The sequence below is a fragment of the Prosopis cineraria genome, unplaced genomic scaffold (genome assembly GCF_029017545.1).
Source record: "Prosopis cineraria cultivar Desert tree isolate PC_DT_omini unplaced genomic scaffold, ASM2901754v1 PC1, whole genome shotgun sequence".
NCBI lineage: Eukaryota > Viridiplantae > Streptophyta > Magnoliopsida > Fabales > Fabaceae > Prosopis > Prosopis cineraria.
In genome coordinates, this window is record NW_026555332.1 from 58,164,222 (window position 1) to 58,178,798 (window position 14,577).

Below are 14,577 nucleotides of genomic sequence, written 5' to 3' on the forward strand. Positions count from 1 at the left end.
TAAAAAAATTAATTACTATAATAACTAAACTAAATTACATTGACAGTTATCAATAAATTTTATAATAATTAATTTTTTTATGTGAAATTTTAATGTAATTCTTTAAAGAATTTCCCTCTCTAACTTTTTATTTCGTTTAAAACATCTTACAGGGTCTTTGCATAATAGGATAAATGGGCCTCGTTCATAGACCAGCCCATTAAAGTCGCGTGCTCCTCGTCAACCTTCCAAAAGTGACAAATGGAACAGTGGCTTCAGCCTTCAGCGTCCAGATAAAAGAATATAACAAGACAAATTAAAAAGCGGTCGATCAAAAACTGGTGGAAAAATAAAACAAACGCGGGTGACTGACGGAAGAGAGATCCGGGGGAGCATAAGGTAGAGGAGGAATAGGAAGAAGCAAGATTTGTAAAAATGATGTCCGGAAACTATACGGCCATCGATAATCAAAAGGTTTCTGGATCCGTACCTGTGAGTTTATCTTCCAATTCCTAAAAATCTTTTTTTGATTCCCTATGACTGTTTGGGTTTTAGATCTCACTCTGGAATCCCTGTTTGATATGGCAGGCAGTTCCAGATCAAGGGCATGTCGCCGTCAAGTTCGCAGGTACAACTGTTGTTTTCTCGAATTTCATTTCCAATTTATACTATTCGCTTTTCTTGCCTGGGAGGTTTCAGGAAGGAGTATATACCGGTTTACATGGTTGGAACTGCTCGAAACTCCTGATCTTTGAATGGCAGTGCATAACTATTACCTACATTCTTGCAGTAATGTCCTAGATCAAAACAGACTCTTTTGGAAATATTTTAGCTAAAACCTCTAATTAGTTTAGCTCGTAAGACTAGTTTTTGTTAGATTTGTTTTAATACCATGATTATACTTGATCGATATAGTCGCTTCTAGCATGGATATTATTTCCTATCGATCTTCATCCCTGAGGTTTTATTTTATTACATTTGAGAAAAATTTATTACTTCAGATTCAGATCTTCAGACATTTCCTCCGTCTGAAGCTCAAGGGAAGATAACTGGTGCGTCTAGGCCGCCTCGTGATGCTGATGGTATGTGCTAGTTTTAATTTTTGATTACTTTTTTCTGTTTAATTATTATAAAGTTATAATTATTTGCAATATCATAGTTCTCTTGAAAGAGTCCATGAAAATGTTATCCCAAAAAAACCGAGTCCGTGAGAAGCCTGTTTTTGTAAATACCTAGTGGCTTCTCCGTTTTGAACAAGCTGGTTAGTCATTGAATTTCACCGTTCCAGCCTCTTCCTCCCCTTCCCATGTCATGTTGCCTTTTCTTCCGACACATTTAACTAGTCTTTAGCTTAGAACTGCGTGTGAGGTTAAGCAGGCGGGGTTGTGTCGAGATTTTTAGATTTCTGGCATTTTTATGTGTTTTTTTTTTTTTTTGGTGGGTTCACTTTATGCAGATACATTTTCAAAACCTTTATCTGGTTCTGAGGAAGCACAGCAGAGCAGTTGGTTTCGGACTTTTACTATTGGTGCTTACAAACCGTACTTTGATGTTGACACTGCGGATGTTCTAGAGAGGATTAAAGACTCATTCTTTCCATTTAGAGGAACTTTCAATGAAAAAACTGCAAACAGCCCCGATTTGTATGTGGATTGTTTTGTGTTTTGTGTATCATTTAATTTATTGATAAAAAATACCAGTGCTCCAATTTTGTCTCACTTTATTGATTACTTTTCTAGACATGGATATATTATTCATGACTTTGTTTTTGCGGAGCACATAAATATGATAATATCATGGAATCTAAAGTGACATATAAGACATTGATGGAAGCCTATCATGCATGAGCGATGGAGCTTGCTTTTTCCAGTTTTGTTCTAGACATGGATATGTTATTGACTGCTTTTTTTCAGACTTCCTTTGGAAGTATATTTCTGAAACAAGTGTTTTTAATATGTGATGAGTTGTATCATTAATGGTCATGTCTGTTGCGATTTGCGGAATTGTTCTTGCGTTCTTCAACATTGTTATCCCGCCATTAGTTAAATAGACGACTTTGTAAACGGTAGACTCGTCCAGTTTACAGCAGTCACATTTACTTTATTCCTTATGTGAGCCAATGCTTTATCTAATAATGTGTAGCCTTAACCCTGCAACTTGATTGAAGCATCATCAATGGCCTGATTCCTTAGGCCCTGTCTGGTTTGTCCATACCCTGTTCCTTCACTTTGTTATAATGTTTATTATACCCTTATAATTATTACTCAAATGGTTTCCATTTAGTTTTTACTATTCTTTTTAAAGGGTTCAAACTTTTAGGTGCTAATGCCTTGATCATCGCTGGGCTACATTTATGCAATCAAAGTTCCATTGGAGGACAAGTCATGTTATTATTTTATAATGTACATGCGAATTCTGTATTATTCTTGTGAGTGGTAGCTTGCGATTTTTATTTTTGCTGTAAATATACACAGGTATGGACCATTTTGGATATGCACCACATTAATATTTGTAGCAGCCTCAATTGGCACATTTGTCACGTATGTGACGCACAAGCTGAAGAAGGAGCAGTGGAATTATGACATAAATCTGGTGACTTGGTCCGCTGGTTTGTTTTATGGCTATGTCATCATCGTTCCTCTTTGTTTGTACGTGATTCTCAAATACTTCTCTGCACCAGCGGGACTTGCCCAACTCTTCTGTCTCTATGGATACTCCTTGTTTGTCTTCATTCCGGCCCTGGTGAGTTTCTGCTCCTAAAATTTTCTCCCTTTTGAGAACGTACGCCCCTTGGCTCTTTCGTCCTTAGCCCCTGAACTTTTGTTTCGTGCAGTGTATGTCAGTTGTGCCATTGGACATATTCAGATGGGTGATTGCAGGAGTGGCTGGGTTCATGTCAGCAACATTTGTGGCACTTAACCTTCGCGCCCATATCATGTCTGCAGGTGAAAGGTGGTTCTTTATAGTAGCTGGCATCTTTATATTGCAGCTTGCCCTTGCCGTTGTCCTAAAGTTTTACCTCTTCACGGTATCAGTTTGAGAGGAACTATCATTAAGAAATGGTGCGATTAAAGTAAAGATAAAGAAAAGAAAGAGAAGTGTTTTTGGTGTTTAGATCTTCATTGTTACGTTGTAGCTGAAATATAATTCACAGATCAAACCTCTCATGTATTCTTTCATTTGTGGCTAGATGAGGTATATACGTGTTTGGACGATTCTTGTTGCGTCTTTTATGAGGAATGACCATTAAAGCAAATTACTCGGTAGATGGGCATTTCGAGTTGTCCATTGTTAAAGCTTGAAGTATCAAATCAAATTAAGTGTTCAAAATCAAATTTCAAAATATAAGCAAACCGTCGTTATTGCTGACTTGCTGCTTTGGCCGCACCAAAACAAAAAAAAAAAAGGGAGCTACTGAATAATTTCACCTTGGAATTGGGAGACTTGAAGGACTGAGTTGTGCCACGAATTTTTTATTTTATACAATTATTCATTATTCATGAGCTGACTTAGGTAGAATTATAATGGCAGCAAAGCTCTCCAAATTAGTATGTAATACAGATGCTTATGAATTTGAGATTACTAATTAAGCTAGCACAATCCCTTTTAGTTGAGTTACATGATGCCATGAAAACAATTTTTATAGCTCTGAATGCACATTGGTTTGGTACAAGTTTAACCTGAAAAAAAGGCCTATGTGTGGTTGGAAATGTAGTTTAAAATCTATCTGGAAGCTGGTAATCAGAGTATCAAACATTGCTAGATAAGTGAAAATGATGTATCTACTTTGACTATTAAGAAAATTCAATTCAAACAAAAATTGCAATTCAAATTCATTCGATGACCAGGTGTATATGTCTAACTTATTTTGTGCTCATTTAATTCGGTGTAAAATTCATAATTGAATCACTTCCGTCTATTAGCCAATTCCTTTTTTAAAAAAATTACCAATTTTTATAGACAACCACAATTTATAACTTCAGGGAACACAATTAACCGGATATTTTATAAACGGCACCAATTAGATTTCACTCTTCACAGGCCACAGATCTCTTCTTTCTAGAAAACTTCAGCATTAATACAAACCAAAATGCACAGCTTTATGGCAATAAATTAATCGAACGAAGCTCCTACAAGTCACAAGATCAATTTTAAGCAACAAAGTGGCACAGAAATTAGAGAGAAAGCTCTCACTTTAGAAAATATTCAAATTCCATTCTTGGATGTTTATGCAAAGAAATGAAAGGCCTATTTATAGTCATCATAGAAGGATTATTTCGTCCTAAATCAATGCATTCAAGATGGATTATGGGGTTTCTTTTTTGGTCAAAGGGCCATGGGGTTTAATTATTCTTTATTTGCGAGGGTTACAATATATTATCATGGAAATTCATTGAGAAGAGGGAGAGAAAGAGACTCGGAAGAGGTGGGTGACTTCCGTTTCATATAGTTCTGACACGAGTAGAGCTTCAGCAAATCCCAACGACGTGACATCACAGAATGAAAAACCTGCCACAAGCTAGTCCAAAGGAAGAAACAAACTCCCCATTACAAAGGCATCGCCTGAAACCTAAGCCCAACATCACACAAGTTAAAATATTCCCTTTTGTGTTGTTGCTCCCAAAGGCAAATGCCATAGTTTTGTGAGGCATTTATATCGTATAATACGAATATTATTTAAAAAATAAATCAAGTACTACTGTTCCTAGAAAAATGAATCGGCACACAGTACCAAATACCAATGGCCTAAATGACTTGAAGCAAAATTTTTTATTTTAGGCTTTCGAAAAGCCTTATAAAATGTTATTTTCATCGTCTTTCTCTAGTGAAACAAAACGTTTTTATTGGTATAACTGCATATGTGGAAGATAATATGTTGACGCCAAACTAGAAAAACTAGCGTTCCCGTGTACGAAAAAAGTTTCATTGGACTTGCAAAAATAGCACCGACAGATTTACAGGGTAAAGTAAAATGCACAAGGTAAAAACACAAGAAGGAAGAGTCGAGTCTTGACCATGGAATTGGGTTGGTGTGATGGACAGGATTAGGTTGAGCTTGGACTTATCAAGTCGTTTATTTGACTAATGCACTGCCATTGCCTGATAAATAAAGCTAAGACTGTTTATAGTCCACCTTTCATTATCAATGCACAAACTCAAGTTCCGAACCGCCCCTTCATATCTGTGGCTCTTAATTGCTTTAAAATCAACTATGTTAGCCGGTGCTTTCAGAAGTGGTCAAACCTGAACCGTGTTTTTTTTTGGAGTATTGTCGGCTAATCTTTGACAAATCAGCTGTTAGCTTGGAAAGTTACCAAATGCAATATAATAATGGAGTTAAGTAATTCACAAAATTAATTCTTCCGTGCTGCTACATTTAAAAAAAAACAAAAAAAAAAGATAAATTAAAGATAAAATAGTTAGGAACAGAGATTCGAATTGGGCATCTACTTCCTTGAAGACACAGATTCATGTACGCTGTAGTTACGCCGGTGTGCTTTATTGAACAAGAGCTCTGATGCTATTAAATGAGTTATTACAGCATCATCATAGGCCTCGAGTTTGAGTCTCAAAATATTGTAGTATAAGTGATTAGGGACGCCCACCCTTATGTGCTTGTTATGCCTCAATGTGGACTTGTTTGGCCCCATTTAAGTTCTCACAACTTGTAGAGAGGCTGCTTCAGGGTACCATATACCAGGTGCTCGAGAGAGAGAGAGAGAGAGATGCTAGCTTGACCCCTCGTGGTGATGAATAAAGCTACGGGTTTAGAAATGAGAGCATGAGAGGGGGGACAACTCAAAACCCCACATATTAAATATGCCTCAACCTGCCAGTCTAACAAACATTTCCAACTTGAGATACTTTTATTGTGGATGCGTCATCGCTCTTCTCTAGTCTCTACTCCTTTCTCTTCCTCTCTCTTCCTCTTATGGTGTGTGAATCATACAACCGTTGCTAGAAATCTGAGATTCTTCTTTCCCATCTCTGGACCAAATAACGTCAAAGGAGGAGGATTGCTTATGTTTAAGGCTGTGGAGAAGCCATGTCGATTTGCAGGACTCAAATGGAGCGTTTTTCTATTGATAGTATTGACTCTTTCAGGTTTAAATCACAAGGTCTTGGAAGCTCGACACGCAAAAGAGGGATCGGAATATACAATCAGATTTCAAGTACGGAAGAGAAGCTTTGGCGGTGAAAAAGATGGAACCTCTTTCGCAAACGTTGAAAGAGAGGTGCCCTCTTCTCCTGATCCCTTGCACAACAGGTAGTTCTTCAAGCTTCTGTGAGGGCAAAAAGCACGATATATATCAGATCTTTCAGGAATCCGAGTTAACTTAGGATTGCTAGAGTAACCTCGTTGGTGAGGTTGACCCTTCTGTATAGATACCTCGGCTTGTGAAATGTCTCTCCTTGTTCGGTTTTGCTATAACAAAGTGACTTATAAAGTAGTTAGGCCTTTGGTTCTGTTGTTATTACCACACATAAATTCTTGTAATGACTACTACTTAATTTTATTTGGTACACATTACAAACCAATTTATTTTTTTCATTTAAATTAATAAAAAACAGGATTTAAACGCTCTCCGTTAGACGGTGGCAACGAAGAAAAATGGTGGTCTGGTGGACAAGGGAAGCGGAGGGATTGGCACTTTGTGATTATGTAATTGTTCTATTTTTAAGATTTTTATGACTTTGTTTGTTGAGCGTGTGTGTGTTTTTAAATTTAATTATATTATGTGGTAAAGAATTATTTGTATTATCAAAGGTCCAAAATACCCTTGATATATTTTTCTTTAAAAAAAAAAAACATTCATGTCTATAACCTTACTACCTGTAACTCCCCCTAAAGCTCACGATCCATTCTAAAAAAACTCACGACCCACTTCTTACCGTCACACAGGAGTGATGGTGGGATAATTCCAAACAAATAAACCTATTTCAATCTTCATACTTGCTCCAACAATTCTATTATCTCCTTCAAACCAAAAAGGGAACTATAGCTAAAATGACAAGAGCCCATAAATCATTTGTACTAATCTTGAACCAGAACCATAACAGTGAAACTCAAACTAGAAGGTAACAATGATGGCAAAGTAGAAAGCAGTGATTTTTACTCAAAGGTGGAGATGGAAAAGATTCATTGTTCTTGGTGTTCAGATCTAAAATCTATCATTACCTCCACCGTCATCACCTGTTGCAGCACCGGCATCGACATACCTCCAACCAAATCTCCTCTCACACCTATGCGAACAACTCCTGCAGGTGCTCCTCTCTCACATGTTGCAGACTGATAGCTGAGGTCCTTGCTTTGGCACCTAACAAGCCCATGAAGAAGGAGGGAGGCAAGGGTAAGATGGAGAGATGGAAGAGAGAGAAGATGGAAAGGCATACAGAATTGGATTCCATAGGTTTTGAGATGAATTGGATTTCAAGAAATTTGTCAGAATCGAGATTCTAAAAAATCATGATTATATAGTACCAAACACATTTTCAGATCAATTCCGTTTTCGTTTCTGTTTCTATGTTTCTGACTCAAACCTACCAAACATAGCCGAAGATTTGGAGGGAATTGTATCAACTTTTTCATTTGAAAAAAAAAAAAAAAAACGGTGCTCCACGTAACCCAACAATTCAATCCAATGAACTCATTTCTTTCAGCTCATGTTTGGATGCGCCCACAAGGATTGCATCAAGCCCGCATTTCTAAGTCTAAAAGTAACACAATGTCGCCGCCCAAATAGACACTTCAATACTTTTGCTCATTTCATTTCCCCAAAAGCTTCTCAGCATCACTGTGGCCGTCCAGTCTTCTCTTCCAACTAGACTTTATTCATGCAATGAAGCGGGATATATAGTCTTTCTTTAAATAAATACAAATTATGAGATAAATAATAATAAACAGTATTTTTATTTCAATTATATATATATATATATATATAATGAATCGTATTTGGATTCTCTTCGTACCTTCTTTCGAGATATTTTTTCCGATCTCCATACTCAATTTCATCTGTGCATTATTAAGATATAAATGTATTTAATATCATAATTAACAATCTAAAAATAGAATGCAAAACAGCAGTATTGCCGCGCCTTATACCCTTGTAGATTCATTCAACTCCTACGAAGTGTAACATATAAGGATCCGTTTGGATTTTAATTAAATATAATTAATTATAAAAAAACTAATTAATATAATTAATTTTAATTGTAGTTAATTATGTTACAACATAATGTATTATTTTTTAAAATTAATTTTAACAAAATTAAAAATGTTTGAATAATTTATTTAGAATGTAAATATTAATAAAATTGCATATAACATTATTAAATTTGTTTTGTTCTATTTACATTTAAATGAAGCTAAAAACAGATAGATAAATAAAATAAAATAAAGAAAGAAATAAAATTTATATTATTATATTTTTATTATAGTTCAAATAAATGAACATATTCAAATTGTTGTAAAAACGAGAGTATATATATTTAAATGAATGAATACACAACAGCACACAATGCGCTGAACATTTTGGTTGGGGAAAATTTACATACCCAATTTTGCAAGAAAGAAGAGTGGTGCAAGGGGACACTTGAACCAGCACAAAATTTTAACAACACATTATGCTTTCAACTTGAAAATTGATAATAAGAAGCTAACGACTTCATCAAGAACGGAGTTATGCAAGTATAATTGATTTATGGAAAAACACAACCATGGCATCCCTAAAAACGTTTCTTAGATTGAATTTTAGATCTAGTTCCTCCAGTCAACCAAATACGAAGACCAGGCAAATATTGCTTTGCAACCTAAAATGATTCAATTAAAAAGGGAACAATACCAGTCAATGCAATAACAAGCGTGCGTGCAAAATTAAAACATGTTATATGTGCAACAAGCTGCAAGCTAGTCCGGTTTGCATGCATAAAATATAGAGAAAACGAAAATCAGCAAACCAGTTATAAATACTCATGTGCTATTACATACAATAGATATACAAAGTCACTCCCAAAAACACCATCTTACATAAGACAAGCAGCACCAACAGAACATAGAATTCAGCAAATATGCACAGCATCACAAGAACAAAAAGTAGCCCTCGCTAATTCAAACACAAAAAGGACCCATCTGCCACCTGCATGCGCGTCTTCAGCGTCTTCCAAAATGCGAAAACTGTCTAAACAGCTAGTTCACCTCTGCAATCCATTCAAGAGGCAAATTAACTATTAATTATTTCAAATATCTATGGAAAAAGACAACATGCATGAATGCAATGATCTCACACACACTTGCAAAGTCTCAAGTCCAAAACATTACAAAGGTGGAGGGGATACAGTACATAACTTATTTCAGTATCGTATTAAATCCAAACTAAATGAGAAATACTTTACACAGAAGCGCAAGAGTAATTAGCAATAAGCATACCAAGTTCGGTGTAAACAGTCCATTCAATACTTAATTACTTATCACGACCACTTGTTCCTTCGCACGCTTGTGTAATAGTTGTAAGTCTCGAGCACAAAACAATATAAATGTGGAGGGGTATCCTTGAGTTATTTCAGTTTCATATTTAAGCCAAACTGTAAATGATAAATCATGGGCATGATGCACGTGAATGACTAGCAACAATTAATCTACCAAGTATAGTGTTTACAGATTCATTTGGAGTCTACAACAGATACTAGCCATCGAAAAATAATGGCGATTATATATAAGAAATAAACGGACTAACGAACTTCAAGAAATATGATGTGCAATGATTGTAGTAAGGCAGGATCTCACAGTTGCAACACCCGTCACAATCCACGATGGTGGAGGCCAGAAAGTCCAGAATAGCTAAAGACTCCTGAAAGCATCTTAGCAGAACAATCATCCATGTCAAACAATGCAGCATCACCGCCGGGATGATATTCAACGAGATCACCACAAAAGGAGCCACGTTCGTTGTAGTAAATGCAATTCTTCTTGCACCCACGATATTCTTGAGCTGAAACAGAGAAAGTGCAATGATCGCCAACAAACATAACTCTATTTCCCAAGCTTTTCACCGAAACCCACTTGCGTTTCTCCCTCATTCAGTTTATAAACATGAAAATAAGTGGGGAGAACATCCTCGTCGGAATCAGAATTAAAGCCCGCAAGAAATTCATTCTCAGGATCAAAGTCCCTATCTAGGAGGAATAAATCGCCAAGAGAACTCACCAAGCGCTTTGCTAGACTGTTGTGTCTATTATAACCAGGACGAGTCATTGCTGGGGTAACTAGTGTGATTTTCAATGACAAATCTACCGAGATAGTCAAACCGGAGTCATCCACAGCATAAAATTTCGCATTATGGTAAACAACATCATTATAAAAAGCGCCTTCCCGGCCATTGCTTATACGATTCCATTTCTTATCACCCTTTCTCCCAATACTCAACTGGCCAGCAGTGTCAATGGCCATAACCGCAAAACCAGCACCTTCAGAGCACACAGCCACTTTCATAACGTGAACAGATAAAACTTCAGGAAAATCTAATTCAGGTATTTTACTATTGCCCACAAATCGAAGATCGTAAACCTTAGTTATCTCGGAAGCCCTATAGTCAAGGAGATTCAAGCCTCTAGGAAGACGCGGAGACAGGTTCTCAGATTCAAGCCGGGAGAGAGGATCCATGAGGCGAACCTTGCCAGGCTCCTTGGTCTCCTCAATCCTAATGAGCCAGCACTTGGAAGTCTTCCAAGTGTCTGAAATTTTTCTTGAGGGGTTGAAGCAGTAGACAGTGGACTCGACCAGGTTGAAGTAACCACGTCGTCTGCGATTCCGATGAGGGTTGGAACCCATTGGGAAGGGAAGCTTGAGAGGCGGAGAGGGAGAAGCGGACCTCCGGGACGGCGTAGGGAGAACGGATCGCCAGGAATAGCAAACGGCACGGAAGCAAAGACGATCGATACGAGAATCAAGGCGATTGGCAATGTTGAGGAGCAAATCACTGCGAAGACCAGACCACGAAGTGGAGTGGGGATCCATGGAAAATAGGAGAGATGAGACACCAAACTGCAAGGTAACAAAAGCTGGCTGGTGTTGATGGAAACGGACCACACACTGTCACTTGAGGAGAAGCCGAAGCAGAAGGGCGGATTTATAGCCCTTCGTAAAAGAGCTGGCTTCTCTCCATTTTCCCCTCACTTTCCACCTCAATTATTAAATTTATTTTCAAATAATTAAAATTTAATATTTTATAAAATTATTATTAAAATATAAATTTTTAAAAAATAAATATAATAATAATTTTATATACAATATTAAATTTAATTATTCAAAAATAAATTTAAAGATTGAGATGAACAGCGAAGAGGAAATGGAGAAAGAAAAAAAAAAAAAAAAGAAGCCAAGTCCTTTGATAAACAACGCCAGTTAGCATCAACCACGCGTCCCCTTAAGTCCAATCTTGAGAGTTTGCTTTGGGAGCAAGCAATTAATTAACGCTGCTTCATTTTCATCACAAATGAAATTCAATAGCCGTCCCAAGCCATGCTTTCGTGTCAGGTAATTTTTTAAAAGTTTTCTTTGATTTCAAAAAGTGATGAGAAATGTCTTTTAAATTTAAATAAAAATAAGAGAGTGTGTTTATTTAAAAAGAGATGAGTCTCTTGTTTTCTAAAACTCTCTAGAGTAAATTTAATATCTTTTTTAAAGTCATGCTTTCATGTCAGGTAACTTTTAAAAGTTATACTTTTCTTTAATTTCAATAAAATGATCAGAAATGTTTTAAATAGGAATAAGAGAGTGTGTTTATTAAAAAGAAGTGAGGCTCTTGTTTTCTAAAACTTTTTTTTTCTAGCGTAAATTCAATATCCTTTCAAAGTTATGCTTCCATGTCAGGTAACTTTTAAAAGCATATTCTTCTTTAATTTTAATAAAGTGATTAGAAATGTTTTTAAATTGAAATAAGAGAGTGTATTTATTAAAAAGAGGTGAGGCTCTTGTTTTCTTTCTTTTTTTTTTTCTTTCTTTTTTATCTAAAGTAAATTCAATATCCTTTCAAAGCTATACTTTCATGTCCGGTAACTTTTACAAGTTATATTTTTCTTTCTTTAATTTAGAAATGTTTTTAAATAAAATGAGAGAATGTGTTTATTAAAAAGAGGCGACACTCTTGTTTTCTAAAAACTCCTTTTTCGAACTATCGTTATATTGATAATCACAAGAATAACTTCTCAATAAATCGTAACATTATTTAGAGAGGTTATATATATATATATATATATATATAAGTGATGTTTCTCTGTACACAACTTTAAGAATTGAATCCAAAATAATACTTGAGAGGTCAAGACGGCTATCATATGTGACACACTTATTTGCTAGATAAATGAAATTAAGGTGCTATTGAGAATATATTATAGATATTTTATAATTTGAAATGAGTTTTCTATTAGAACTAATTAAAAAGATCTACAGAAGGTATATAATTATTACAAAAATACTGCTATACGGACTTCTCTTTTGTAGGAGGTTGCCAGCCTGTATCGGTTCTATGTAGTATTTATGGTCCGGACGGTGGATCAAAGCATTTCTCAATGATACCCATTCCATCCGATTTCTAAGACGAGTAAAATTTTAATATAGTTTCCTGTTTTTTAAAGGAAAAACTAATATGCTAATCACTATAATGTTGTCACATTTTGAAACAGGTCCTTCTAATTTTTTTTCTTTTTATACTCCTTTTATTTTAAATTATAAGATATTTTTAAATAAAATCTTACATACCAATGATCTTTATTATAATACACTTGACAACTTTATTTTTTAAAATAAAAATATAAATTTTTAAAAATATTTTTTATTTAATATTTTAAATCCACACATAATTAGTATTAAATAGATAGAAAAAAGAATGATATTAGAATAATTTTATTTAATAAAATTTAATTTTTTTTAAAATATTTTATATTTTAAAATGATAAATCTCTCTCAAGGGTAATTTAAATTTAAAATGAAGGTAGTAATATTTTTGTAATTTACTCCGTTGAACTTCCGTTAATGAGATTGCATATGATGTTACCAGTCTGCCCCAACGCTTTTGGAATGTTCTTTGCGGGTGTTTCAAGAAGGTTTGGGTTCGACACATGGTACGTACTACGTACTCCCTCCGTTCCAAATATATTTATCCAGAGATTGCGCATGATGTTTGAGACGATAGGGTGAGCTCATCCTTCTCTCGCTCCATTGAAGGAGAAGAAAGCTCCTCCTTCAACTGGTTCCGCTTCTCTGCAAACATTGGCGCTCTCAATGCTGCTGCTGTGCTCACGCAGATTCATGACAACATAGGGGGGGATTAGGGTTCGGCGGCCATGGCATTGGCCATTACGATGGTTTTCTCCATTTAAATCCAGTGTTTTCTCTCTATCTTTGACGCTCTAAATAAAGGGGAGAGGGGAGGGATCAGTAGGGACTATAGCTCCCCTAATTTTAATTTTTTTTTTATAGTAAAATATCATTGATTATATATTTTTGACTTCTTTAAGTTGGAATATTATACAGTTTTGAAACATTAGATAAAATTCTCATTTCAATTTTATATGTATCTTTTATAGAATTTATTTATTTTCAACAAGATAATGCTATACATGCTGTTAAAGTATTGATATCATTTTATTTTGCTTTCATTTTAAATTTAATGAAAGAAATTGTGAAAATTATCATTACAAACTTTGTTAAGCATTGCAACAAAAATTTCAAGATATATTAATATCTATCACAAATTCACTTATCCAAAAGTTATATTTTTTGGTGAAAATGGTTCTTCTAAAAAAAATGTTGTCTAAGAAAAATTACTTTTTTTAAAAATAATCATGCTGTTGAAATTATAATATGAATGATTTTTACTCTGATATAATTCGAATTCATTGGCATAAAGATTTTATAACAATTGAGCATTATTAATTCATTGATATATTGGTTTACCATAATTATCAATTAAAAAAATTAAATAGTAAATTTAATGAGCAAGTAATATAACTTATTACATTGAATAGAACTTTAAATTTCATAATGTATTTAAATCATTTAATGTTTATAGGTATAAAAAAAATGTCATCACCATTTAATAATAATTTATATTGAGAAGAAATTACTAAAATATTTATTGTAGACATAATAACTAATGATTTTTATGTTATAAAAATCGATGAGCAAAACTTATTATATATATATATATATATATATTGTTATACATGGTGTAAAATTGAGTATAAAATATATCTGTTAAAATATTTATAGTATGTCGGTGATATATGTATAACTTTTTTTAATTATCATATATATTTGTCATCTTGGCGCTCTTTAATAAAATTCAGGACTCCACCCCCTGTTCTTAAGTGTCTTCTTCCATTATCACCTGGAGTCCAAACTCACTAATAACATAATAGGATTATTAGAAATAAAAAGAAAGTTAATTATTGAACTCTATAGCTATGTTTGGTTCAGAGGAAGGGGAGAGAGGGTTTTTAATGATCATCTATATGGTTTAGAAAGGAAGAAGAGGTAATAACTAATTTACTATCATACATCTTATATGTTAGCTTTTATTTGTTAGTTTTTTTCTTGTT

At 34.5% G+C, this 14,577-nt stretch overlaps 3 protein-coding genes and 1 long non-coding RNA gene across 4 annotated transcripts; 2 read left to right on the forward strand and 2 right to left on the reverse strand.

Moving 5' to 3' along the window:
- Positions 1-297: 297 nt before the first annotated feature.
- Positions 298-3,194, forward strand: LOC129319538 (uncharacterized). Its single transcript, XM_054964653.1, has 6 exons — positions 298-471; positions 568-607; positions 981-1,061; positions 1,436-1,622; positions 2,454-2,721; positions 2,813-3,194. The coding sequence occupies exons 1-6, from the start codon at positions 415-417 to the stop codon at positions 3,017-3,019; spliced, it is 840 nt and encodes a 279-aa protein (XP_054820628.1). The 5' UTR covers positions 298-414; the 3' UTR covers positions 3,020-3,194.
- A 2,646-nt stretch (positions 3,195-5,840) lies between these two features.
- On the forward strand, positions 5,841-7,441 carry LOC129302915 (uncharacterized). The gene is made up of 2 exons (XM_054941825.1): positions 5,841-6,247; positions 7,246-7,441. Exons 1-2 carry the CDS (start codon positions 5,856-5,858, stop codon positions 7,439-7,441), a joined length of 588 nt encoding a protein of 195 aa, XP_054797800.1. The 5' UTR covers positions 5,841-5,855.
- A 1,472-nt stretch (positions 7,442-8,913) lies between these two features.
- On the reverse strand, positions 8,914-9,804 carry LOC129303034 (uncharacterized). The gene is made up of 2 exons (XR_008591391.1): positions 9,764-9,804; positions 8,914-9,177 (listed from the first exon to the last, which is right to left on the reverse strand). It is a non-coding gene; the product is annotated as an uncharacterized LOC129303034 (long non-coding RNA).
- A 3-nt stretch (positions 9,805-9,807) lies between these two features.
- Positions 9,808-10,993, reverse strand: LOC129302922 (putative F-box protein At5g60060; the record flags this gene model as incomplete). Its single annotated transcript, XM_054941836.1, is given in 2 exon segments — positions 9,808-10,053; positions 10,055-10,993. Coding segments are annotated over 2 exon segments (1,185 nt in total), but the record flags the coding sequence as incomplete, so codon positions are not given.
- Positions 10,994-14,577: the final 3,584 nt, after the last annotated feature.